The sequence below is a fragment of the Amblyomma mixtum genome, chromosome 1, assembly GCF_055824585.1.
Source record: "Amblyomma mixtum isolate Tamu chromosome 1, ASM5582458v1, whole genome shotgun sequence".
NCBI classification, from domain to species: Eukaryota; Metazoa; Arthropoda; class Arachnida; order Ixodida; family Ixodidae; genus Amblyomma; species Amblyomma mixtum.
The window spans coordinates 250,616,100-250,642,906 of NC_143012.1; the positions used below are offsets into that span (position 1 = coordinate 250,616,100).

The 26,807-nt window shown below is 44.3% G+C and overlaps 2 protein-coding genes and 1 long non-coding RNA gene across 3 annotated transcripts in view; 2 read left to right on the forward strand and 1 right to left on the reverse strand.

The window, feature by feature from the left end:
• The window catches only part of LOC149371470 (cytochrome P450 2H2-like), a 50,575-nt gene that overhangs the window by 17,250 nt on the left and 6,518 nt on the right, over positions 1-26,807 (forward strand). Inside the window, exons 5-8 of the mRNA XM_089580211.1 lie at positions 1,152-1,459; positions 4,356-4,471; positions 5,171-5,429; positions 7,913-8,103. Coding sequence (XP_089436337.1) covers positions 1,152-1,459; positions 4,356-4,471; positions 5,171-5,429; positions 7,913-8,103 — 874 coding nt within the window. The remainder of the gene's footprint in view (positions 1-1,151; positions 1,460-4,355; positions 4,472-5,170; positions 5,430-7,912; positions 8,104-26,807) is intronic.
• On the reverse strand, positions 9,565-16,881 carry LOC149371471 (uncharacterized). Its single transcript, XR_016286885.1, has 3 exons — positions 16,648-16,881; positions 13,071-14,139; positions 9,565-11,772 (listed from the first exon to the last, which is right to left on the reverse strand). It is a non-coding gene; the product is annotated as an uncharacterized LOC149371471 (long non-coding RNA).
• Positions 19,015-26,249, forward strand: LOC149371472 (uncharacterized). Its single transcript, XM_089565702.1, has 6 exons — positions 19,015-19,312; positions 20,085-20,164; positions 21,484-21,667; positions 22,073-22,243; positions 23,359-23,492; positions 26,116-26,249. The coding sequence occupies exons 1-5, from the start codon at positions 19,306-19,308 to the stop codon at positions 23,400-23,402; spliced, it is 486 nt and encodes a 161-aa protein (XP_089421828.1). The 5' UTR covers positions 19,015-19,305; the 3' UTR covers positions 23,403-23,492; positions 26,116-26,249.

The following is a 26,807-nucleotide window of genomic DNA, read 5'->3' on the forward strand; positions in this document are numbered from 1 at the left end:
GTTCGCCTCACGCTGTTAAATGCATACCATTAAATGAGATTTAGATAATTATCACGTAACAGAAAAACAATAATATAAACTGCTGAAAAAGTAATGCAGTCGGGTTCAGTCAAAACTGCCCATGTATTGGTGCTCGCGCCATGGAAGTATATGTACGTCAGTACTCAGTCTCTGGATTAAAATCTCATTTTGCCGCTCTCGATTCACCTGTGTTCGCGTTCCATTTGGAGATGAGAGTGCTCGGGTTTAATAATCCCGCATCTGTTTTTTGACCATTTTAAAATAACTGATCACTTAATAGTTGCAGCGTGTTTCTCTCGCCATATATTTTTTTCTATTTCAAGCATTATTAGCTACCTAGAATTCGCAGAAGCCTCAACACAGCATGGCCCTGACGCTCAAAACGCATGGCCTTCTCGAGCAGCCACGGACGTTCTGCTCGCAGCACATGGGTTTTACGTTTTTCTAAAGTACTAACTCTTCTTGGAGCTGCTGCAAAAATGCATCCGCAGCGGTTGCCTACAAATGACCCTGTATTTTAGCCAGATTCTCTCCTTTGTCTACCACCACTTTTCCATCTTTTTCTTCATAGCTTACCTGCATATCACGCATAACCTATAATTGGTGTCCAAAAATATATTATAGGTTTTAAGTGGTCATGTGTAGAGCAGTCCTTGTTGAAATGAGGCTATGAAAAATCCCGGCTGACATGCATGATAAATTCGCATCATTACCCTTCGTAAACCAGCGCTCATTGCTATCCGCGCTGCCAAAGGGTACACTTTGGCTAAAATTTTATTGCGGATTGCTTCCCCTCCCTCCTTTCACTGGGGGTTTCATATCTTGGCGCGCTCACCAAGAGTGATTTTTAAGCATTCTTTGAGATGGTAGCTGCACTTGTCCTTTCATAATACCATATCATGCTTTGGCGGGCGCGAAAAATTGCGAATTCGAGGCCAGCGATGCTCTCAAAGATGACCTCAAACCACTATCCTTTCTTATTGTCAGGTGGCAACAGCGTGTTGGAATTAGTTTTTAGGGCAGTAAACTTTTTCAGATTGTGTATAAAAAATTAGCGCCTGCGAAGCGAATAAAACTGAAAAAAGGTGGCTTACCCCATTCGTATTTTTGTGGTTTCTGCGCCTGCTCAGGAAGAAGCCCTGCACCTGGCGGATACCCTTGGGTCTCGTCATGGCTGTTCCGTGGCTTCTCGAACCTACATACAAAAGACGTACGTGAATACTATCTGTCGTTACCTGCTGGGCTACCGGTACGATCTGGAAGACCCCCGACGTAAAGCTCTGGACGACGCCGTGTCAGGATACCGGCTGCAAAGCACGACGGCACCAGCAGAAAACTGCTCTGCGTGGCTGCCTCGAGCCCTCATCAACCGCCTCTGGCCCAGATCCACAAGCGCTGAACGGCGCTTCTTGACGACTACCCTCAACTCCGTATGCAGGTTGGGGAGAGCATTTTGCTCATTCTTCGCATTTGGTCTCTTTTGTTCGTCTTGGAGGTGAATTGCATTGAGAGAAGGCCCTTCAAGAGTTGCCAAGAAATATGCAATCTGGATAAAGTGCTTTTTTTAAATCTCAATCAGTGGTCACCAGCAGAGTAGCTCCAAGAATGCATAAAACTTTTGTTAGAGCAGGGTGGAAGTGGTAAACCGAATCGTATAAACAAGTGTATGGCTTAGTTAAACGATTCGGCGAGGGCTGTCTTTGGTCGCAAACCTGACGCGGAGGTGATGGCCGCTTAGAGCTGTTAGAAATATCGCTACTGCGAAGGTCCACCCTATTCTGCGAAGAACAGACGTTATGTGTGTGGCGGGCACCATGTTATGTGTGAATCTGTGTGTGCGTGCAGCGCTCACTTCCCAGTTACCTGACGAGATTGCAGCGGATCAGGGCAACTACCGAGCACTCATCGGCCTAGAAATGTACCTGCCCCGGAGTACCCTCCGGTGTATGCATCTCCGGCCACCTGTGAAAACTTACGGGCTTCATTCACGCGAAACCCCCGGGTGGGCTCCGTGTAACTGCTCTAGAGGGAAAAAGCTTTAATTGCACAGAGTGTGTAGCGGACGATGCAGGTAACATGTCTGTGGCTCCAGAACAGCTGCTAGAGAGAAAAAAACATAAGAAAGAAATAAAAAAAAGTTACTGTGACAGGTTACGGTGCGTCTCGTTTGTTAAGAAGTTTATTTTTGTCTAGTTCAGGCATACCTATTTCAGTTTATAAAGAAGAAAAAAGAGTTGAATGAAGGCAGGTAGCAACGTAAGCTCAAATTCCTTCTTGAGGGCATGAAAAACACTACTATTCCGAGTGCCGATTCTCCGGTGGCATACACTCTTGTGCGAGGATGCCGATATTTTTTAGGCACTATTGGTGATTTAAAAGCCTTTTGGCATTTTGAACCTGGATGGCATGAAAGTAGCATTATTAGAAACCAGATTGAGTGCGCAAATATAAGGAACGTGTACGTGTCAAATATGTTCATGACTAGGCTAAACAAAGATCAGAAGCTGAAAATTCAATAAGCTTAGCTACTTGCTTGGTTAAATTTTAAAAAATTAATTGTGATCTTTTGCCAAAATAATTATGTACTATGCGTGAAATAAAGGAAATGTTCCTCTCCTTTAGTCAAATTTCATGAAGTGAAATTTTTTATGGGTTGTTCCACTAGTCAGCTTAACGAAAATAGCACACTACCAGTCTCTCATGAAAGATGCAGCTCTTTCCAAATACCATGATCAGTAATTCCTCCCGTACTCGTTATCTCGAACAATGCGTCAAGTCCAACGCATCATTTGGTCTCTGTAGGTTATGTCTGTGAAGACTAGACCTCCAACGAATTTTATTGGGGCAAAGTGATGGATGTTGCCCTGGCATGAATCTCAGAGAATGCACAGTCATTTATTTGGCTCGAGGTATAACAAAACTGACACGAAGCTCTGACACATCGCTATGACATGCTTCCAAAATAAAATAACTCCACATGGTGCAAATACTGCGTATATACTAATTTATAAGCATAGATCAGGAAAAAATGCATTTTTTTCATGACATGGAACATATTCTCGGCGCCACTAATGCATCCATGCATGCCACCGTCCCGTCGGGATATGGAAGTGGCGGGTGGAAGCCGTTTTGGATATTGCTGCCATATTGCTTGCTGCCTTTAACAAATCCGCTTTGTATCGCCCTTTGTTACGCCTGTTATGAGTTCCGTACAGAAGGGAAAAGTTAGTTCATAGAAGTTCATCACTGTGGGTTTTGCGCTAGAGAGGCAGAGTACTTTGGTTAGTGTTGACTTAGTTCTCGAAAAGAACGGTCATAACTCGCTTTTCAAATTGGGTATCACCACCATGGCAGCACAATTAGACACAGATGTGTGACATGACATTTTTCTTTATTTCTACCCTAAGATGCGACGAATAAAAGCAGTATGGAATATTGAAAAACTACAGCATTTATCACTTTGACCACTGTTAAGCGAGTGAAATTCTGCACCTTCTACTCTTCTGTTGATAGCGTGAGCACCAATGAGAAATATTTTATATTTTTCACCTTATTGTATATTAGGAGTTAATAGAGCCATCTGGCTACTGTTAACGAGTTGGACGAAAAACTGCAGGTGACTCTTAAGCCCCGCCTTTAAAGCTATGACGCGCTACCTTGAATGGGTAAAGACTCATAAGTGTGGAATTGCTCATTCTCTAGATTCATATATCGCTGGAGGTTGTGAAAACATTCAAAGCACGCCGCAGTGCAGCCGTTAAGCGATGCGCCACTGTTTCAAACAACTAACGGTGGGGCTGTGAGACCCAGGTTTCTCATGCCGAGCACCTTGAGGAGACAAAACAAGAACTTAGCTGCACCTGCCATGGTGGGCAGGTTGCGCTTATGTCACAAGGTCACGTGACCTAGGTGGCAGGAGGCACCTGCTTTTTCGCTCACACCGCCACCGACGTCGACGACGACAGGGGTAGCAAAATTTCGATAATTTGGTAGGAGGAGGAGAGCTGAGAATTAAAGACGAATAATTCGTGCACGCACACAGAGAGTTTCCTCAATTAATTCGTGCACACAGTGCACGAATTATTTGAGGAAACGAGATATAAAGCTTCTTACGTTTCGACAGAGGTTTCGATGCCGTTCCTACGACAACTGTACGATGCTGCGTTTCGCTTTCGTCCAGCCGCAACGACAGCTATTGGCGTGACGCGTAAATTGGCAAGAGAACGGTATATACAAAGCTTCCTACCCACAAAGACGTCGCAAGGTTTTTTGTTGAACAGGGCCATTAACGCTGTCGCGTTGAATTTACAAAAATTTGTGGTTTTTCTTTTTAGGCAATTAATAGAGATTAACAACGACTCCAAAACTGATCAACGTGAACGGAGCTACATCGACCTTTATATGGAAAAATTACATGAAGCCGAGAAAGTCCAGAACCCTTACTTCAGAGGTGAGCTGTGAACACATTGGACACCGGCATCTTCCTCGTGGGTTCAATTCATGTAGTCATGGCCAGAAGGACATCTTCCGCTGGGAAGAACATCTCACGAGAAACAGTGTCTTATCTGGCAAGCGTTCTCCACAGGCAGAGTAGCCAAACAAGCACTTCCCCGAAAACATGAACCAAAAAGCAAGGTTAGTCGAAGCGTTTTCCCGATCTATTGGAATAGGCTATGTATTTAAAACCTAATAAATTTATGTATTTAAAAGGCTATGTATTTAAAAACTAATAATAAATAAATACAATTGACATTGTTTGGTTTTTGGTTTATACCGGTTTAAAGTCCCAAAGCGACTCAGGCTATAGGGGACTCCGTAGTGAAGGGCTCGGGAAGTTTCGGCCACCTGGAATTCTTTACCGTGCACTGACAACGCACAGTGCATGGCCTTCTAGGATTTTGCCTGCAGCGAAATTCGACCGCCGCGGCCGGGATTGAACCCTCGTCTTTCGGTTCAGGAGCTGAGGGCTACAACCATTGAGCCACCGCGGCGGCTCTAATGACATTGTAAAACTACAGCATTATTTATATTCAGTGGTTAATACTTAGGAATAAAATAATATAAGCTAGATCCCCTGCTCTCAAACTATAGAATCTCTTGCATAAGAAACTGGTGCTTCGTTGCATGGTTGCCTGTCATTATTTTGCAGTTGACGCCCTGGTCGGGAACATGGTGGACATACTCACAGCCACAGCCGTACTTGGGCCCCAGTATCTGCACTGGAACCTTCTCAACCTAGCCATCCGCGCGGACACGCTGCAAGCCGAGCTGCATCGAGAGATTGACTCTGTGGTGGGCTCTGACAGCTCGCCAAAATGGGAGGACCACGTGCGCATGCCGCTCACCATGGCGACAATATGGGAGATGTTCCGCTGGAAAGTGGCCGCCCCTTTCAACATACCTCGAGGGTGGGCTACTCCATATTCTTGTGTTCGCCGAGTAATATTGAGAACACCAGAACAAAAGGTGGTAAAAATAGAAATCACGGGGGAGTACTTACTATACCTGCTGTCATCGGTGACCATGCCGACACACTTTGGATGTATATGTATTCTGGTGCTCGATAAAGTAGCTCATTAGCTCTTTACGCACACTCATACTTCAGCGCGGAGAAGAGGAATTTCAGAGAATGAAAACACAGCAAAGGGGAAGATAAACATTAGGGCATAGGAGATTAGAAAATTTGCAATTATAGCAAAACGGGAGCTGGTGCCGAGCAGGGTTATTGCAGGGCAATGGAAGGGGCTTTTGTCTTGCAGTCGATGTAAGTCAGCTGATAATACTTCAGCGAGAAAGCGATGATGACGCAAATATTTAGACCCAGGCATGAAGATATTATTGTTGAAGAGGTCTTTCTTAAAAATGTGGCAAAGAGGGAAGCAAATGAGGACAGAAGAGAATGGGGCTTTTCCTATCCGGGTTGTTGAAATAGAGAGCACTGTGTCACACAACTTCCATAAGGGGGCTCTGAAAGGATTTTAAAGGACTTCGCGTCACAAATGTCCTCCAACAACAACATTTTTAATGCGTTGTGTCGAAGCTGAGTTATCTGAGCCAAAATTTGGATTTCGGCGTCTTCGCGCTTTTCCCTCTTCTCATGAATTTTTCTATGCGGGAACATGGCTGCTTCACCGCAGGCCCCAACCACTTGGCTAATCAGCCGACACGCGCGGAAAGCTTCCTGACGCGCCGGATTGGCCGTGGCCATGGTAGCTACGCGACATCTGAAAGAGTTGGAGCGGCGAGCCAATGATAACCTCCATCTGGAGACGCCCCTTGCACTATAGGACGACGTCGTTTGCCACGTTTTGCGCGAAAGCCCAGCCCAACTGGACGTCGCAACAGGCGAAAGCGGAAATATTTAAATGAATATTGAAAATTATCAGCTTCTTTTGAGATCCCGTACACAGCATAAACGCTCAGTGGCCAGTATTCTACATAATTCAAGCATTTTATAGCCAACCTCTATCACCCTATACAGGTACACTTTATTATATTGCTTGGCTGGAAGGGTACAGAGCCATAATAAGATCCCTTTCCACAAATCCGCAGAGAGCGGAAAGAAAGGGGCAAATATATCTGTAGCGACCCGCGTGGCCGGCAGGGGCGGAAACCCGAAAAGGAAGAAGTGGCTGGCACACGCTGGTCGACCTCTGCATCGTGGTGACCCGGCGAACCACTGCTTTTTCACCACTGGCGTTCCAGGATGGCGTATTGGCAGGATTCAAGGCAGGGCAGGCAGGGCAGGCGTTCGTTTTGCTGAAGCCTGATCCCGTATTTTTCTTTAAAGGCATTTTGTATGTCGAATGAATTGTCAGATATCACTGCTTTGAATTTATGTTTTTCTGCACCTAGATATGTGGATATACTTCCTTGTATGTCCAAGGTTTTTTTTTTCTAATCGCATCAACTATCGCACAACCCGTTCATGATTAAACTGCGTGAAAGAACGGGGACAGAGACAGAAAACACGTACACACTCAGAGCGCGTGTTTTCTGTCTCTGTCCCCGTTCTTTCGCGCAGTTTAATCATGAACGAGAAGCACTAACTAGCCCGCCAGAAAACCCTTTTTGGCATGTCCCACAAAGAATGCGGTTGTTCGATCGAAAATGTCACAAGACCTGCAATACTGCAAGGCTATCTTCCTTGTTTAAAGGCTCAGAACACACACAGATACAAGGAAGGAATATGAGACTGAGCGCTCAGTCCCGTCTGCTTTGGTTCTCGTCTTTAACGATAGGTTAGCAACGACCAACTAGTCGAACAAGACTTTCTTTTAAATTGCAAAGCTACTCGCAAAACCACACATACGAAAGGTCTGTAAAACTATTCATCTCAACAGAGGTTACTGAGGCTCCTTAGTCAGGTATAGATTTTTGTGTGATGGAAGTCTACAGGGTGCCTGCTTGATTGGTATTCTTTCCTGACGAAATCTGCCCCTCCATTTCTCTGGAAAACAAGTACACCCTATCTCATAGACACGAGTCGCGGTATGCATGCAAGGCACAAAAGGTGTACCTCTGATTAGCATTTATTCTGTGAATTGCATACTCATCAGCATGGTATCAAGATTTCAAATATCTGGGCTCTTAAGCAAAGTCAGAATATATTTCCTTGCAGAAGAAAAGTAAGTAACAAAAGGGTTACCCTTCTTCGTCTTGTGGCCACAGATAGAGCACAAATTCTTCTGGGCCACTATTGCCCACGCACCCGTTGCCCGCTTGGTAGCGGCTAGCAGTCACTTATCTCTTTCTGCAAGTATTTACTTCCAGTTTCAGTGAACCGGCGTTTTTGTGTGCGAATGACAGGTAAATTCATTAACTCTCTTTAAGTACGAATGAAAGAAAGAGCTACTGACGGAGAAGAAAAACATTGATTTGTTCTCTTCAGGGTCGCACGAGACACCAAGTTCGGAGAGTACTTGGTCGTTGAAAATACGATGGTCCTGCCGAACCTTCTCGCAGTGCATAGAGATCCGAAACAGTGGAAGGATCCAGATACATTCGATCCTTCCCGCTTTTTGAAGTCGGACGGGACTGCCCAGACAGCGAGCCCCAAAGGAATGCTTACCTTCTCTGTTGGTGAGCCGCATTCCTTAACCATGACTTTTGGCTGTCGCGAGCAAACTTACTACGAGCATAATGTAAGCGATGCGGTGTACCGACAATATACGCCCTTTCACAACGTGCATTTCTTCATCACCTTTACAATGACATCACTTTTGTAATGATTAACAACATAGCTTTTGACTAAATTTCACCTTCATGACCATGGCGTGGCACATTGAAGGAAATAACTGCTTCAACCCACGCACCGTTACAACACTTAGCTGCAGAAATTATAATGAACTGCTCCTTTACCATCAATACACAAGCGTGTCAGAACTGCGTTCATCCAGGCAGCTTGGGCCTGTCGCCGAGATGCAGGTTAAAAATTCAAAGAACTGAAACAAAACAGCAATCCAGGAGCTTTTATTTGCTTCAAGCATAAAGGCCAGAAGCAGAAACTGCAGGTAGTTTTAGTTTATTAAATTAACGAATTTTTTTTCCTGTAATTTCCGATGTTTCCAAATTTCTTTACTGAACTTTCCCGGAGGGATCGAGAGAGAGCCAGAAATTGCTTTCAAATGTATTGTTCACAGAAGCTCAAGAAAGCAGGTGGCGTTATTCTTGTAGATTTTTCTGTTCTGTGTGTGTGATCCCAGTTGAAAAATACACCAGGATGGCTTGGTGTGTTCTGGTGTTTCCTAGTGTGAACACCAGCTTCTGTAGTGTGTTCTGATGTTAACACCAGACCGGGCTGGTGTGTTGTAGTGTGCACACCAGCCCGGTTTGGTGTGTTGTAGTGTGCACACCAGCCCGGTTTGGTGTGTTGTAGTGTGCACACCAGCCCGGTTTGGTGTGTTGTAGTGTGCACACCAGCCCGGTTTGGTGTGTCGTAGAGTGCACACCAGACTGGGTTGGTGTGTCGTAGTGTGCACACCAGACTGGGTTGGTGTGTTGCAGCGTCCACGCCAGACTGGGCTGGTGTGTTGCAGTGTGCACACCAGACAAATTGCACTTAAGTGTGGATTGGTTAATTTTGGCATGAAAAACACTTTGAATAGGCATTAAGGTTTGGACACCAATCAACCACATTCTGGCTGACACACAGAGGAAGTTAGTGTGCTGTTGTAAACGTATACAACTACACTGCAGTACCTAATTTAGTTTACTTCAGTTTGGGGGCATACACAGCCAAGACAAATATTGGTAGAGTGCATCCATCCTAATCTGGACTTCTTGTCTAACGCGCCGCACTGATCACAAAGTGCAGTATAGAACTATACCAACCATTTTTCAGGTAAAGCGAAGGGCAGAAGTGTTTCATGCTTAAGCATGCCCTAACTTTGCTTCACTGGATGTTATGTGCTGATGCAAATGCCTCAACATACCAATTCAAGCAGAACGTATGCAGCAGAAGGTCGCCCTTCTAGATCTAATCGCCTCTGTGAAACAATGTTGAGTAGAATGATAATTAAGGTAACCTCCTAACATGTTTTCATAAACATATGTGAAAATTATATATCAAACATCATAATTCTTTATTTACACAAAAATGAAGCGCTATTTTAACAAACCTCACATAACACACTAACAATCTCACATAACAAACCAAAACACGTACATTTGAGCCTTAGGCCAAATATGGCATATGAAAAATGCGATTACAAGCCACGTGCATTCAACTTTAGTAATTACAAACAGGACTACACACTGGACATTAGACAGAATGCTTCTTCTATATAAAATGACCTATAACAGTGCAACACAGAGATGCAGAGATGTTTCACAATAATCGAGAACAAGGAAATAAACTTCAAATGACATATGCAGCAAAAGGTGCACACCTTCCATACAACTGAGGCAAATATTGTCACAGAGTGGTGACTGCAGTACGGAGAGCAAGAAGACAGCGAAAATTGCTTCTAACCGAAACTCTTTTTGTGCTGACTTGCACAAGCAAAGAACTGAATGACTCCGCGGCGGTGTAGCAAGAAGCGAACTCTGCGGTCGGACAGAATACCTGCCGCTCTTGGCCATGCTGAATTTAAAGCTGATAGCGAACTTTCGAGATAAAGCGTGCAAAGTTACTAGAACATTCTGGAATAACGTAGAAGCGGCTCCGCCTGGATGTGATCAATCGAGATAAATCTGGTCGCGTCTTGCATCACAGCCAAAGCAATAAAGCGGCGCACCGGCAACACTGAAGAATAAACAAACACTACAGAGGTTAACAGAATTTCTCCCCTTTCAAAGAAGCATCGACCCAATGCTTTAAAACATAAGACTACAAACAAATAAAATGGACTGTGCAAAAAAAAAAAACAGAGCGGGAACAGTGTCCTTCAGCATGCATAATTGGGCTCTAGACGGACAACATAGAAAACTTCTGGTCATATGCAGCGTCGCAGGGATTGGCTATAAGCCAATTTAAATTTGTCCCTGGCATCTGTTCCTAATCACTTTCATAGAAATTGGGCACCTTCACAATATGTGACTGGTCGCTCTGTGCCACAAGCACACAAGGTGAAATAACTTTCTGCTCACAAATTAGGCACAACCCAACATCAGTCGGAGGGTGTTCAGCAGTGAACATGAAAGCCATAAAGCTTTCCTCGGTAATTAGTTCTTGGCAGAGTAAGAAGATACTGTTTTCCACTAAAAAGATTTTGATCACTCGCAAGAACTTGCCATCATCTGTTAGAATATATTCAGAGCACGTTTTCTCGGTCCTGTTGTAATTGGCACTATGTACGTGAACCCTTTAATACGTGCTCTGAGGTATTCACTCATACTGGGCACAGCACCAATGGTCTGGCTGATCAAATCCAGAATATGGCATTCAAGACTTCCAGGCTGCAATGGCGAACCTAATACTCCTAACTGGAGCTTATTGCCTTGCTTCCCCGAGATCAGCTTTTGCTGCTTGTTCAGGTAGGGTGGCAGTAGCACCAGACGCTTCAGGGACTTCTGCACCTCTTGCATGATGAAGCGCTCTGCTATTTAATGTGGAACACCTTTCGCTGCAGAAACCAGCTTGAGAATGTCACCATTCCCTCCTTCAAATGGGAAGGTAGAGGTTGCCCACAGTGGCCCAGTCATGCGCACAGATTTTGCAAGGTGCACAAGTTGGTGCACATTGAATGTCAGGGTGTGTTCACCATAGAGAATTGACATCTGCTCAACAAACTCCACAAGAAGCCTTTCGGCACAAAAAATCTCTCTTCAACACTTGCTTGTAAGAGTAAAAATAAATTCTGTGCAAGAAGGCAGAAATGCGTCAAATATCTCTGCGGGAGCATATTGAAGAGGCAAGGTGCACTGTAATAAAGAAGCCAATATCTCCACTCTGTAGCTTTCCAAAACGAGCGCTCAGTTACCAGTCTTCGCAATCTGGTGAAATTGATGGCCGAATTTTCAACAGGCGGTCATTCAACTCCCTCACATGATTCCCAATGTGCCAGGCACTTCCTGGTGAACACAGCCAAAGTTCCATTTGCTGCGATGTGACACCTTCCAGTACGCAGTGCACGTAGTCCGGTGGAAAGCCCCACGCCAGGTCCAATGTGCTGAGGGTTGCGACGGCTGACAAGCCCTTCATACCATCCACAGGACGGTCTCGCCTGGCTGCAAGTTTCATTGTACTGTACACAGTGCCATGGCATCGCTCGACCATATCTCGCCCCTCCATGATATATTTCAGGGTGCCTGAAAAAAGAAATGACAAATTTCTCATAGTACTATGCATAATAAACAAAGAAATACATGCTAAAGAACAGACAGGAGAGTACGAATGCACATGTAAGTGATGGTTATGAAATGCTACAATAACTTAAACTGCATGCAATGGTGCCACATCTACCTTTAATCAATGCACAAACCCATTTTACAAAATTAGGCTTTTCATGTTACACTCAGAATATGTACATGGGCAATAGGTCAACATGTGGAGCTTGCATGCCCTATTTTTCACTGCAGAACCCAACTTCCAAGAGGTAGACCTAGGCTATGGGAGATGGTAATGAAAAGCTCTGGATTATTAGGATCACTATAGAATCTGACCTGCACAGTCAATCTTCCTGACCTTTAATGTGCATAGCTTCTGCAGGAAGAGGTACAAAAGTTTACAAGAGTGCTTGTGTAATATAGAACTTCCAAGTGACAATTTTTTCCATTCTGAATCCATACATGTGCACCACAGGTGACAACTGTGATTCCAGTCTTCACACCTCGTACGTCTTGGATCACCAGACAATAACTTATCACAAGAGTTTAAACAGACAGCACAGACATTTGCTCACATAATTAACAGCGCCCAATCTCCTCGTAGCTAGAAATAAGTGCCCTGTGCATATCTGCACATATTTCTCACAGTAAACACAAAGCTAAATGTAACTGCTCACCAACGCGCAAAATGTCCTTCCTTTGTTATTATGGCTGCTAGAGAGTAAACTAAGCACCCCACAACAGCCTTTTGTTTCAGAATACTTATGAGGAGTTTTAGAAGACCTGTGATCCCTATGGTCGAAAACAGCTATACCCTGGCACTTGTCAGGCTCCATCTCTGGAATATGTGAATAGAAAAATTTCTTTAAAAGACTAAGCAGCAGAGTTACAGCTGTCACACTCAAGCAACTTTGCCATCCTTTTCTCTGCCATATCATCTTCGAGTCTCTCTCTCCCCCATATGGGTGATAATCCTTCCCAAGTGAAATTTCTTTCACTGCTTTTATGGGGAAGCACAGATTGTCACGTCATCACCATGGCCCTCCATCACCAAGTTGCTGCAACACCAAGTTGTTTTTGTATTAGAACATAACCTTGTTCAAACTGATATGAACCAGTATTGTTATACCTGGTAACAGTTGATACCAACCACATGAGATACGAGTATGTTGCTTGTTGCATGTGAATGCATTTAAGCAACAAAATTATGTTCTTAGAGCTGTACAGTGTGCAGAAAGCAGACGAGGCAAAGCTTGTAATATGACTGAAACAATTCTTACCATCAACAAGCGTTTCTTTTTGAAGGCACCAAGAACAGCCATAGTATCCGTTGTATTGCTTAGCATTCAGCAGTGAAGCGCGAGCTGGCGAGTCAACACAAAAGCACAACACATTCACTGTTGACTGCACAACTTTGCTGGCAAATGACCACGTGAAGCTGCCCATAGTGTGGAATTTCTCAACAAATGTCTTCAAGTAGAGGCGAGTAGGTGGGTGACCTTTGGCAAACCAAATGACGCCGATGAGGATGTTCTTCCAACGATAGGGAAGAGGGAGCTCATTGAGCGCTACTTGAATTGGCCAGACTGACCCTTTGCTCGACTTAAATACTGGCGATCCATCGCTGTTAGCGGTAACAGTCAGGTCACTCCAATTCATGTTCCTTTCATGGCGGACCTTTCTGTACAGTTGGCCATCTGTGACATCCTTATAAGCTCCCTGATGAGTTTCAGCTGTCAGTTTCTGGAGGTTTGCGCCAACTATATCCCCAAACTTCTTTAAGAGACACTGTAGCTGATGCTTCAGGTCGACAGTTATGAAAAAGCTTCCTTTTTTTCACCAGCTGTGCCATAGTCATTGTGGCTGCACAATTAGTGCAGTGCTGGAAATCTAGGCCGCAGCTTGATGTCAGGCACTCACACGTTGGGCAGTATGTATGGACTTCCACCATCCTTGATTTGTGCAAATCCCATAACTTCCTAAAGCCATATTTTGTCGATGGGAAGACGTTCTGGCCAAGAAATGCATTCAACAGCTTCAACAAGCTGTCCACTTGTGTCCAAGGAAGGCCAGCAGCAACAACAAATGTTAATAATGTTAATACAAGCAGCATCGCCTGCAGGTGGGTAGTGTTCTGTGTGGAAGTCTCGACTCAGAGTTCACTCTGATAAATTCCGACAAGTATTCATCGGGGTCCTCTAGCACATGGTTGTCAAGCCCATTGGTGTCCTCATCAAGCCTTGGCAGTTGTGCATCAGAAATGCTGTCATCAAGATGCAGGGTTGAAGGCTCATCATCCAAGTTGGGATGACTTGTAGAGGCGTTGTCATGCACCTCATCTTCAGCTTGCTACAAACAACAATGGAAAGGCTACATCAGCAACAGAAGAAAAAAACATCAGTATCGAAGTGAATGACTGCAACCTGTTCATGTATACCCCGAGTTGGTATCATTCCGCATGAACATCATTCCGATTCCCTTCACATTTTAATATTTTCATCACAGGTCTATGTTTTTTTCTTTATAATGATCCATAAGAGATAGTATACATGGACCACCATGTGACATTGACCTACAATCACTAAATAATTTATAATCGAATTTCGTATCTCACCTGTTTCAGCTTCAACAGTCAAGTAATGGCTACAACGTGAAAGGTCAGTATAAGTCAGGTGAGACACAAATAAAAAGTGCAGCATAATCACTGCTTCATAATTTTAATTCACTGTGATGCTAAATACAGCTTGCCGCAAGAGCTGGGATGGCAATGGGTTCGGTGCATGGTTCATGGGAGTTGTGGCGTCCTAAAGCGACCCCGGCTATGAGGGATCCCAAAGTGGAGGGCTCAGGATAATTTCACCCACACCTGGGGTTCTCGAATGTGTATTGACATCGCGGAACACATGAGACTCTAGCATTTCACCTCATTGAAATGTGATCATAGTGGCTGGGACTGAACCCCCGCTTTTCAAGTCAACAGTCGAGAACCATAACAACTGAGCCACCACAGCAGCAGAATCGCAATGAGTGAAGCAGCAGCGATTATATTGCAGCTGTCTTCATGCCTCATGTGACCTATAGTGACCTGACATCGTAGCCATCACACTGCTTTTGTAACAGAAGCCGAATCAGGTGAGAGATGAAATTTGATTATTATTTGGCAGCTGTAGCCAGATACCTCATGGTGTTCCATGTATAGTAATGTCTAACGCACCATTACAAACAAGAAAACATAGGCAACCAAAATTTGGTATCTACACTCCTTTAAATTTTATATGGGAAAGTGTTAAAAAGGTAGGACCAAGAGTGAAAGTGCGACAAGCCGCCTTACAGTTCAGCATGGCCAGTTCGTTGAGTATGATTTCACAACAGTCACACAAGGCAGACAACAACAAGAGACGCTAATATTTTTAAAAAGAGAGTTGCTCAACAGCGGCATGAACCCATGCATAGAACAAGCATTAGCACAACTGAGTGGGCAGGAAACATAGGCAAATAAAATAATACATTTTCTCATAATACCGCATCTGCCTGGTTCACAGGCAGCTAACATTAAACTATCAAAAGGGCACACAAGAAACCAAACGGGCTCAACTGCCAAGCACCTAAACACATAGTCACCACAGCAAGTCTACGTGCACATATCTATGTGGCTTCGCTTGAATTCAAGAATTGCCTCTGAACACCTCAACATTTACACGAAAATTTAGATTCATTCTGGGGCAAAGGGCAGTAGGGTAGTACATCAGTGTGTGTGTGTGTGTGTAAGGGGGGGGGGGGAGGGCAAACCACTTAAACTGTGTACTGCTTGGAGATTTTTTTTTCTTCGGAAAATTGGGATAAGCAAAGTTTTCTTATGCAAAATTTCAGGCTTGTGGAGGGGGATAGATTGTCCCCCTTCAATGGGTGAGGTGCGTTTCCAGAGTCAGCGCAGAGGCTCATCGAAAAGTCGTCTGCTACAGCTACTTCCGGTTCCAAATTTCTCCCCCTGCTCGCTTGCTTCACGGCAGTCGCTGTGTTAATTCGCTTCTAACACTAATTTATTTCCACTGCAACACCGCTGATTGTATTGCATCATCGCAAGACCAACCAGACGTCGGCTCTGTCCTGCTTCGTAGCGTGTACTCGCATGAAGTACAACCACAATAATGTAAATGGTAGGATGCTTTCTATGCGTACGCAGTGGGACGTGTTGAGACGCGCTGCGCGCACAGTTGCATGTATGTGCTAGCCCACTGGCAGCTTTTACACGCTTTGAGGCAAATACATCAATCGTTTGCTAAACTGTGCAAGCTCAGCCTTCGTTGCCTTCGTGATGCAGCAAAAAAAAAAACAAATATATAACGACCAACGCGTTAAACTATTTCGCGCACACAGCCGACTGCCGTGCATACACTCGAGAAAACACTCGTACCTTTCGTAATTGTCATTTTCTGCGCTCAGGACGCGTTCATACACAGCACGCGCTGATCTTACGGTGCAATACGCAATGTCGCAGCACAAATAGATTAGCGAATGAACGATGCACGAATACAGGGCATTTGCTATGCAGAAGGCAGTGCATGGGAGAAATTTGTAACCGGAAAAAGCTGGCAGACGATTCTTCCATGGTTGTTTGCATTCACTTCGGAAACACGCCTCACCTATTCACCACTGCCTGTTAAATCCGCCCCCATCCCTCAAATATGCACTCGCCTCGATTCGGTGCGGGCCCCACGACACGCTAGAAACAGGCTTACTTGCCTCTGCTCATCGATTTTTTTTTTTCGTAGAAGCCCAAGGTACAGCCCAAGGAGTACGGGGAGAAATTGGGGGGTAGCGGGCGTATTTGGAAACGTGCCATGCGCAACGGCTCACCTGTGAAACTTCATTCGACGGTTCCCTTTGCCGCTGGCTCCACACGGTTTGCCGCGGAACTTTCGCTGACGACGCACCGGGCTCAAAATAAGCAAGTTACCGTTTTTTAGGAGGCATGCTGCGATAAAGTGCACGGCCTGCTGGTAAAAGAAAGCCTTCGAACCGAGTACCAAAAAGGCGATACAGATTAACAGACGCACTCAACGAAGGCGAGGCACGAAGGAGCGCACCATGGAAAAATAGACTGCGCTATTGGCACGCGGTCTCGGCCTCCACAGTTACGTAACCATCACGCCGCCGCTTTGCACCACTGAACTCTCAAAACAATACCTTTTTTTTCATTAATACAAGCGTAAATGACCGTTTTTCACAGTTCTTCTTTCTTCGCGGTAGATACTGTAGATCTGTGAGCAGGGAAATGTTTTGTCATGCTGTTTCGGTTTCGGTTTTTAACAGCCGAACGATGACTGTACCGTCAAAGTGGCTTATAGGTCAAGAAGCGCGAGACATGAAAAAACTACAATATAATCTCTGCTTCTACATTCGTTGTCATTCCGATTCTTGAAGCAGACTGCATTGTAGCGAAGTAAAACGACTAATCAACGTATCGCAGTTTTTTCATGTCTCCCGTGACCTGTGAACCATAAGCACGGTAAACTGACACAAACAGCACATGCACAGAATAGCAACAGTTATCAGTATCAGTAAGCGCGATATCTGCACTATGAAGGACCAGCTTTAGGCACCGCTCTTGCCTTGTTAGCTATAAGCACACGTTGGCGTCACAGCCATTGCTATAGGCTGTTGAAACCGAAATAGCACGAGAAAGAAATTTGATTATAATTATTTAGCGCTCGTAAGAGAACACCACGGAATAATCCATGTACAGCAATGTCTTGCGCATCATTACAATCAAGACATTACACACCCAATTAGATGCATATACCACTGTAACCACCACAGCGGCTTTCCTTTAATTGTAATCAGAGATGTCAATCCCTTTTGCTTCCGCGACCAGTACCATTTATTTTGGCTTCCTTTACTGAGATCTTTGTTTCAGTTGCTGTTAACTGGTAAAAGTGAAGAAATATCATCGGCAGTAAAATTAAGCGGCCACAGAAAGATACACCATTTGAGGGGCCTGTAATTTACGAGCGAGGGCTCATTTCACATGCGTATACTTCTTGGATATTTTTCGCCGAAAAAGTGGAGTTCGGCATGGCCTTCCTACGTAATTTTTTTTTATTGGCGGGGGTTAGAGAGCGCCATATTTCTACATATTTCTACCTCCTTGCTTAAATCATGCCTGAGTTTCTGGGTTTGTCATACGTACGGTTTATTATTCTTAGCTGTTCACATAAAATGATCGCGAAGCTTTTTTTTTTTACCAAAGAAGCTTTTCTCAGTCTAACTGGATTATTTTGACCACATTTTGAGTTGCATAATGCGCGCAGTTCCTTTTTATGAGATTTCTATAGCTTCGAATGTGACAGAATGTGATACATTCTGGTTCATTGCAGCCTATATACTGCTATAATTACTCGATGGTGTGAAGCTGGCAGTGAATTTTTTGCAGTGCCCTACACAGCTGCCTATAAATATGGTCGACGTGTTCATTCTGCGACCACTATTCTCAATATTCGCGCTGGACGTGGCGCTTTGGGCTGCCTGGGATTGAGATTCCGTTATTAGCGTGATTATTTATCTGGAAATCATGCCCATCCACCTGGAAACCGGTCGATTCCAACTAGAATCGCATGTATATCCAGCTGCAAAATGCCATTCACCGGAAATCATGTACATCTGGCATTATTTTTTCTGAAAAATTTACACTTCCAGTTCACCCCATCTCCAACTCTCCCAGTGCCAGGGAGAAAATGTCACTCCAGGAAGAAATTCAACCGAAAAAGTGCTTTTCAAGCTGGAATGGGCGCCCGAGACGAAAGTCCGCCCTGTCTCCATTTTCATCACGAAACACCAGCCGGCAAAGAAGCAATCGCCGAATAAGTGACCAATACATTAAATAGCTTATTTTGCGGTTTGATTTCACCCGAAATCGTGAAGCGGACATACGGGGCGTTGGTGGCCGACAGGAGCGTGTGAAGAGCTTCTGTCCAAGGTAGACCTTGTTATGTCTTTCTAGACATTTCCAGATAATGAAGGGAAATGGTGAAGATAATGTCTTACAGTACCTGTTAACCTAAGATCACAGAAAGAATTAGAGCGAACATATCGTAATATGCTGTTTTGTGCGCGGATAGAAGTCTTACGGAATTCTTTGCGTATCTGACGAGATACAGCGCCACCCCTAGCAACCTAAATAATGAGCTATCCAGCAAGCCTAGGCGACGTGGGCGCATCGAGGAGGCTCGCGCGTGGATCTCCGTCGTTTGTTTTGGCAGCGTTAATCTCAAGTGGGGCTGCCCGGACAAATCAATGGAGTATTACTATAGTGCCTAGAATATATTCTAGGCACTATAGTATTACGTCTATGTGAAATTCTTGGAAGACAATGTAAAGAAAATCGCGAAATCTCGTCATGTGAAAGGGATCCGCCCGGCCGATGTGGACGATTTTAGCGCCGGGGAAATTTACAGCGTATTTTGGGAAGGCGACGAAAGAACCAGTGGAGGGTATTACGACGCCAAAGTACTCCGCATGTCAGGTAAGCAGAACTGTCCTGAAGACCCTGATGAAAGTTTTTTTTTTTATCCCTGTGCCATGAACCATTGCTGCAAAACATGTCGGCAGGCATATGCCGCCTCTCTGCTCACATGGGTTTGCTCGGGGCACACGATTCAAAACAAAGGGTGCCCTTTCATGTCCTGTGTCAGCGCTGTTTTCTCTTTCATGTTGTCGAATCTGCACCGACTAGCCCAACCACACGTTGTGTGCGTTGTTTCTCGAACATTTTTCGCCCTCTTTCACTTTCTTTTTATCGCTTGTGCGCTCCAAGTGTACTGCATGTTCGATGTACCGAAATCCCGTGCCCATTAATTTGCCGTGGTTTCGGGGAGACGGCAGAATGGTTAGACCTGTTTTATTTTTAATTCTGTGTGTTTACATACACTGTATAGCTTTGCAGTATTTGCCTATCTGGTGTTGCAGTATTATGAAATACACTGCACAGCAATGTCAGCTATTTATATGCTGCATTCCTTGCACTCATGTTGTCTTCTCATCTTTTCCGTGCTTTTAAAAATGTTAGCTGATCAGTACCACCAGGCTGAACATTAATTATGTGGATGCTTGAGAAAAACACTGCAGCGTGCGAGTGTAATTATGTGGACACTGTACACTTGGTGAAAACACAAGCATACGAGTGCGAGCACTGAGATGCATGTATCAGCATGAGTGTTGTGTGGCCTGGTCGTTACTACGAGAAACAAGTGTTCATTCAAATTTATTTCAAATTTATTTCAACAAATTTATTTCAGAGTCCAAAGAAGACATGGACTTGTTCTTAGCAGATCAGGCACAGCGTGCAAAACTGAAGCGGCAGGGGCCACCAGAAAATGTGCGTGTTGGAAACTGCATGTTCCGTTCAGGAATTGTCATGTTGGTAGTATGTATACATGGGTTTCATGAGATGTCATGGGTGCCACAATACAGAGTCTAACGGAGAGCTTCTGCAGTGCAGATTGGGACAGGTAATGAAAAATGGAATGGAAAGTTGGGCGAGTTGGTATACGTTCATTTTGGGTGGAAAAAACAGCGCGAAAGGGACGGAAGACAAAGATGAAGGAAACCACACGGACGAGCGCTCGTCCGTGTGGTTTCCTTCATCTTTGTCTTCCGTCCCTTTCGCGCTGTTTTTTCCACCCACAATGAAAAATGGATTAGAAAAATTTGCAGGTTTCTGGTATGCATCTAATCTCAAACATGGCAACAGCTATGATTTCGGTGCAACCCATGTATAAGCAATTTTCTTTGATGCCACTGCTGGGCCCTTTGCTATCTCCCTGGTCATTCTGAATATGTTTACTCCTTTTGTATATTTTATGGAAGTGTTGGCTAGTGTTGAATTATTGAAACGTGCGAGTCTTAGAGCAAGCAGCATGTTGCCATGCGGGCGCATGTATAATCACAGCCATGGTAAACAGAGCGTGCAGTTGTAGGAAAAGCTTATATGTGCTTATATGAGTGATGTAGTGCATTTTTCTGGCATTTGTTTAGTTCATGCATCTAAACTTGGAAATTCATATGCAAAGAATTGTATGATATAGCTGTTTGCTCTGATGTACCATTTAAGTTGCTGTTGTAAAGAGCGACCAAGTAAGAAGCAGCTTTAGCTCAGAGTCGTGAAGGACTTGACATTGACAATGCCAGCTTCAAAGTCACATCGAAGCACTGCTGAATCTTTTCAAGGAGACCTCTGGACAGGAACTTGGTGCAGGTTCTTAGGCTTAATGCAGTCATATATACAGTCATATGCACTCCTGGCATTGCTATTATTCCTAACATGTATCAGGAGCATGAACTGTCAAGCACAAAAGCTTGCCGGATCTGCAAAACTGCATTGCCGTGCCATCTGCCATCACAGAGCGTGGTGTTGAGGTTCACATGAGCCTGGATACTATGCTCTGTTATGGCAGATCACGCAGCAATGTTGTTTTGCTTCGCCTCGCCACGCATCACAGATCCTGCAAACTTTTGCGGCCAACAGTACCGTGTTATGGGTGAGGAAACGCCTAATGTACTTGTGGCAAGTGGGTGAATCTCCTTGCAATGGTCAAACAAATGCCAGTATGCTGATTATATACGAAGTGCATGATGACTTGTGCATGATACACATTTGCTGCATTTATATTGGTTATGCCTATGCTTTAATTCTAGTCAACAAAAAAGGTGAAGAAGTTGAGAATGGCTGCGAAAAGAAGTGCCAATGAGGACATTGTGGCACTCAGAGAAAGCAATGCGCTAAAAGAGGAGCTGGAAGCCCTCAAGAAAGAAAATTCGAAGCTGTGGCAGTTAAACATGAAGTTGCAGGAGCAGCTTCTGAAATGCCTCTCAACTCCAGGTTAGTCTTGTATAGCAGTATGCCTACTTCTTAATTTGGATACCGCTTGCTACAGCCTTTAAGTTATTACTTTTTTCTTGTAAGCTCCAGTGTGTTAAAAATACACAAGTGCATTATAAAAAGGACTTCTTTTTGGGAAAGCAAGTGTTAAAAATTTTGCATGTTTATTACATTCCTCATTGGTTGTAGAAATGCAGTTTTACACTAACTCCATGGCTTTAATGATCCTAACGTCTGCATCACAGTGGAAATGTGAACTTTAGCTGCATATGTTCATGTTCTTAGTGGAGCTTAGATAAATTACCTAAAAAGACCAAAAACAAAAAGATGAGAAAGTATGATGAAACAAGAAAAAATGAACTTGCTAAACGGGAAGTCTAAAACAGCAAACATTTTTGTCAACAGCTGCTGAAGTGAGCAATGTGGCTAGCATTGCACTCGTTGAGAATGCCGCTGAAGACGCCCCTCCAAGGGCGGTGACACCATTACCACAACAGTGCCACCCCATCCTGTCACAGGAAGGCCCCACGCTGCTGTCATCTGAAGTACGCAATGCGTGCTTATCAGCTGAGGAAGGTATGGAAAGTCATCAGCAGCACTCCGGAATCATGTCTATTATCTGTGCCCTGCCGCGGTGGCTCAGTGATTATGGCGCTCGGCTGCTGACCCAAAAGACGCAGGTTTGATCCCGGCCGCGGCAGCCGAATTTCGATGGAGGCAAAATGCTAGAGGCCCGTGTACTGTGCGATGTCAGTGCACGTTAAACAGCCCCAGGTGGTTGAAATTTCCGGAGCCCTTCACTGCGGCGTCCCTCATAGCCTGAGTTGCCTTGGGCCCCAGTAAACCAATAAACCATGCCCACTATCTATAATTGCCAGTGACATTGTTGCAGAGTCCTTAACCTACCGCTGGGCACATTTTTTTCAGTTCGCAGCAAGTTTATAGCCCGTTTTTCAAGCTGCAAGGATAACCTAATGACGGAACGAACAGGGAAGGGTATAGAAATGAGGAGCTCGTTACAGCATAAATAGGAAGGTAGCCAACAGTCATTGAAACCAAAGGAAGCATACGAGAATGCTGTTTTTAAATCACTATTCATGATGCTAATGGGAAATTGATCGGCACGGGCAGCAGCCATGTTGAGAAGGCTTGAAATTAACCTCAGGACAGCGCAGTGCATGTAACATTAAGAGACAGAAAGAGAGTAGTGCGGTAGTATATGGTATGGAGGACAGGTGGTGAATGGTCCATTACTACTTATGAAATAGATTCCAAAAAAAGGTAAACATTGCAGACGAGATTAGGAAATCTGTGGGCTGTAGGATGGCTGTAGCTGGCCGAATACTAAATTGGGGGTCAGTGGGTAGTGCTTTTAACCTGGTTTGGGCATAGGCAGGATGATGAAGTTCACCACCAGAAATAACTGCATTTTGCTTTTCTTTGTTATGCATTAAACGCAAGTACTAAGGGGTAGCTAGCTGTCTTGCCATAAGTATGGATAAAATTGATTCCATATTTCATGTCTGCATAACAAAAGAATAATCTAATTATTTATTTGATATGCTTCGAGGCTGAGGGTATTGATTTCAGCGTAAATTGTATGAAATATTGTTCCTACTGCACTAGTCTGAATTGTGGCTTAATCTCTACTAGGTAAATATCAAGCTTGTGTTGTGCCGTATTGCGTGCAGACATGCCGGCTTTGGAAGGAGGTGAGGCATCTGTGATGTCTTGAGAAGTACACCTTCCAGCAGTGCCTGCTGGACCGCCTGCAGCAGAACCACGACCAGTCCAGGGTGTTTGTACTCTGACAGACAGTGGAAAGGTGAAAGCACCTAAATTTCATGTCTTATGAAATGTGACTTTGAGAACTGCTTGCTGTTGCATCAGTGGGGGTAGCATGCACATATATTCATTCACCCGTGTTGAATGTTTAGCAAGTTGATACTTGTCTATACTGGCTATAGCAGCATAAATAAGACGTGGCACCAGCATTCACTTGCATCTGTAAATTTTTATTCAAGAAATACAGATTATAGAATGAAAGAAAAAAAAGAAACAGAAAAAAAGGTCACCATCCAAATCAAGCAACATTTGTCCTGCGAGAATTTACTAGACGCTCATGAAACGAATTTCATCTCAACATGTAATTGTTATATCTGCCCTTTTATTCCCTTAGGTAATCTCTGGCGTCGCAGTACAATTAACCAACTCCTATAAATACTTGGGTGTAACCTTAAGCCAAGATCTAAGCTGGAATGCGCATGTCACTAACATTCTATCATCAGCTAAGAAAACCCTTGGTTTCCTGAAACGTCATTTGCGCCATGCACCGCCAAACGTTAAGCTTCTTGCCTACAAGTCCCTCGTTCGAACAAAACTAGAATATGCATCCCCCATTTGGAGCCCTAACCAAATCTATTTGTTAACATCACTAGAATCGCTACAGAACCGAGCCACTAGATTCATTCATTCATGTTATTCATATGATATCAGCATATCATCTTTAAAAGCAGAGTTGAGCCTAACAAACCTTGCCTGTCGTCGTCGCATCGCCAGTATGTGTTTATTTCAGAAGTTTTTTTACAGCTCATTGCGTATTCCACCCTACATTAGCCCTCCAGCACGCATTTCACTCCGCCTTGGTCAGGCCCTGCAAGTTTCCCGTCCACAGACTCACACCACAACGTTTGCTGCATCATTCTTTCCTCGCTCAGCCAAACACTAGAACGGCCTTCCACACGACGTCGCTGCAACCACCTGTCCATCCTCATTTTTGAATTGTATAAGCGCCATATTTAATGAATAACATCTTTGTACACAAAATTTAATTCTATTTGTACCCACCCCTTATGTAATACCCCCTAACTGGGCGGTCTTTAAGGTAATAAAGTGAAGTGAAGTGAGGTGAACGGAGTGGATACCAAGAGAAGGCAAGCGTAGCAGGGTGCGGCAGAAAGTTAGGTGGGCGGATGAGATCAATAAGTTTGCAGGGATACGGTGGCCGCAACTGGCAAAAGGACAGGGTTAATTGGAGAGAGACACGGGAGAGGCATTTGCCCTGCAGTGGGCGTAGTCAGGCTGATGATGATGCATGTGGGTGTCTTATATTTTGGTGTATGCTTTTCAGCTGTGCACTCTTTCTTAGCATTGTCATGCGTAGTAAACAAGCTAGACGCTTTACAAAATTTGTCTATTAGGCCAGTTGGTTTAGCACACTGAATTTTGAATGCACGAGTAAGGACAGAGGAGAAGTGCTTGTCCCGTTCACTTCTGTCCTTCATCATTACCAGTGCTTTTAAAATTCAGTAAGCTATATCCATTTTATTTTGGTGGTTTAACGACAGGTATATGGGACTAGTTTTGGTCAGGCGTGAACAGTCATATGTTTATTTCTTGCGGCTCGTGCAGTTACTTTACAGGTTCAGTTTGGTCCACAAAGGTAGCCCATATAGTATTAATGATCACTAAAATTTTTCCATATGATCATGCTTAGTGCTGCTTTTAAAAAGAGCACTGGCAGCTAACACATCAATGAGATGTTAGGGGTCAGTGCAGGTTGAGCAGTAGAAGAGCCTGTGTTGCAGCCATGTGCCCCACAATGACAGCAAAAGGGGAGGCATGAGGGTGAAGCATGAGAGGCCAGCTCAGTGTTAGAAGGGTAGCTTGTCTTTGCCGCCGCGGTGGCTCAGTGGCTATGGTGCTCGGCTGCTGACCCAAAGGACGCGGGTTCGATCCCGGCCGCGGCGGCTTGAATTTCTTTGGAGGAGAAATTCTAGAGGCCCGTGTACTGTGCGATGTCAGTGCACGTTAAAGAACCCCAGGTGGTCGAAATTTCCGGAGCCCTCCACTACGGCGTCTCTCATAGCCTTAGTCGCTTTGGGACGTTAAACCCCCATAAACCAAACCAAACCGTAGCTTGTCTTTGTGTGTGGTCTTTCGCATTGCTTAGTCATCATGACATGTCTTGAGAAGGGCATCTGGTTGCTATAGAAATTTCGTGATCATTCCACTCTACAAGGGGCACCATATCATGTGAAGCACTAACAGCACGGCTTTTTTGTGTGCTGTTCTTATTTTTTTAGCATTTGTAACTGTGCGCACATACTAATTGGCTATGTCCAGCAAGGTAGAGCCATTTTTCTGAAATTATTTGCAGATAGCATTCCAAACATGAATTGAGATTAGCATTAGCCAGTTACAAGCACTGCATGCAGTTACCTTTGATACTCCACTGCTCTTAATAAGTGCCACTAAATGCCCGTCGCACTGTTAATGTCCACGCTTAAGTTCTGCAGTTATTTTAAAGTTTTAAATGATTTTGACCTTGGTGCTGTGGCAAGTGCTAACACTGAGTTTTAAGTCAGAATGCACTCGGTAAACAATGATAATTTGTACATTATGTACGTCCCTTTCAGTTCGGCATGCCATTTTTCTTTTTCCTGCAGGTACACCTGGCATATGATACTCTCATGGCGCTGCCAAAAGATTCACTGTTTGTCAAAAGAGCGGCAACCACATTGTGGTCAACAGAAGTGCTGGCTCAGCGCAGCTTCACAGGAACGCTGTCCAACAGATTCCTGGCAGAGGGTGCGGACAAGGCACCGCAGAAGCCACTGACGCCGCTGAAGGTGGAGACGATAAGGGGTAATTATTGTATTCTACTTTGGTTAGCACATGTGCATATTGTCATATTGCATTAACATATGAAAGGAGGCTATCTCGACCTTGGCAATAGCTCATGAGAAGGTAATAATTATCAAACACTATTTGACACATATTAGAATGGATCAATTCATTGCATAGCTTTTGGTTGTGCACGAGAATTCATGTGCAGTTAGCTACTTGACAGGCACAATGAGAAGCATTTGGTAGAGATAAGAACTTCCTACAGAGCTGAGCTGCTAGATGAGTGTATGACATGAGCACTCCACATCTGTGGCAACAACCAAAGAACATAACTTGTTTTGTGATGCTAAAATAGGCTGTTGTCACATGACAATGTTGCGCTGGAAAGTTAGGTTCTTAAGAGCTGCGCATTGTTAAAACCTTTAAATGTGCACTGAAGAGGAATCAGAACTCGTCTTTTTGCCACGGGAACCCGATCTACACGTTCCAAGCAATCTTAGAAGGTTTGAAT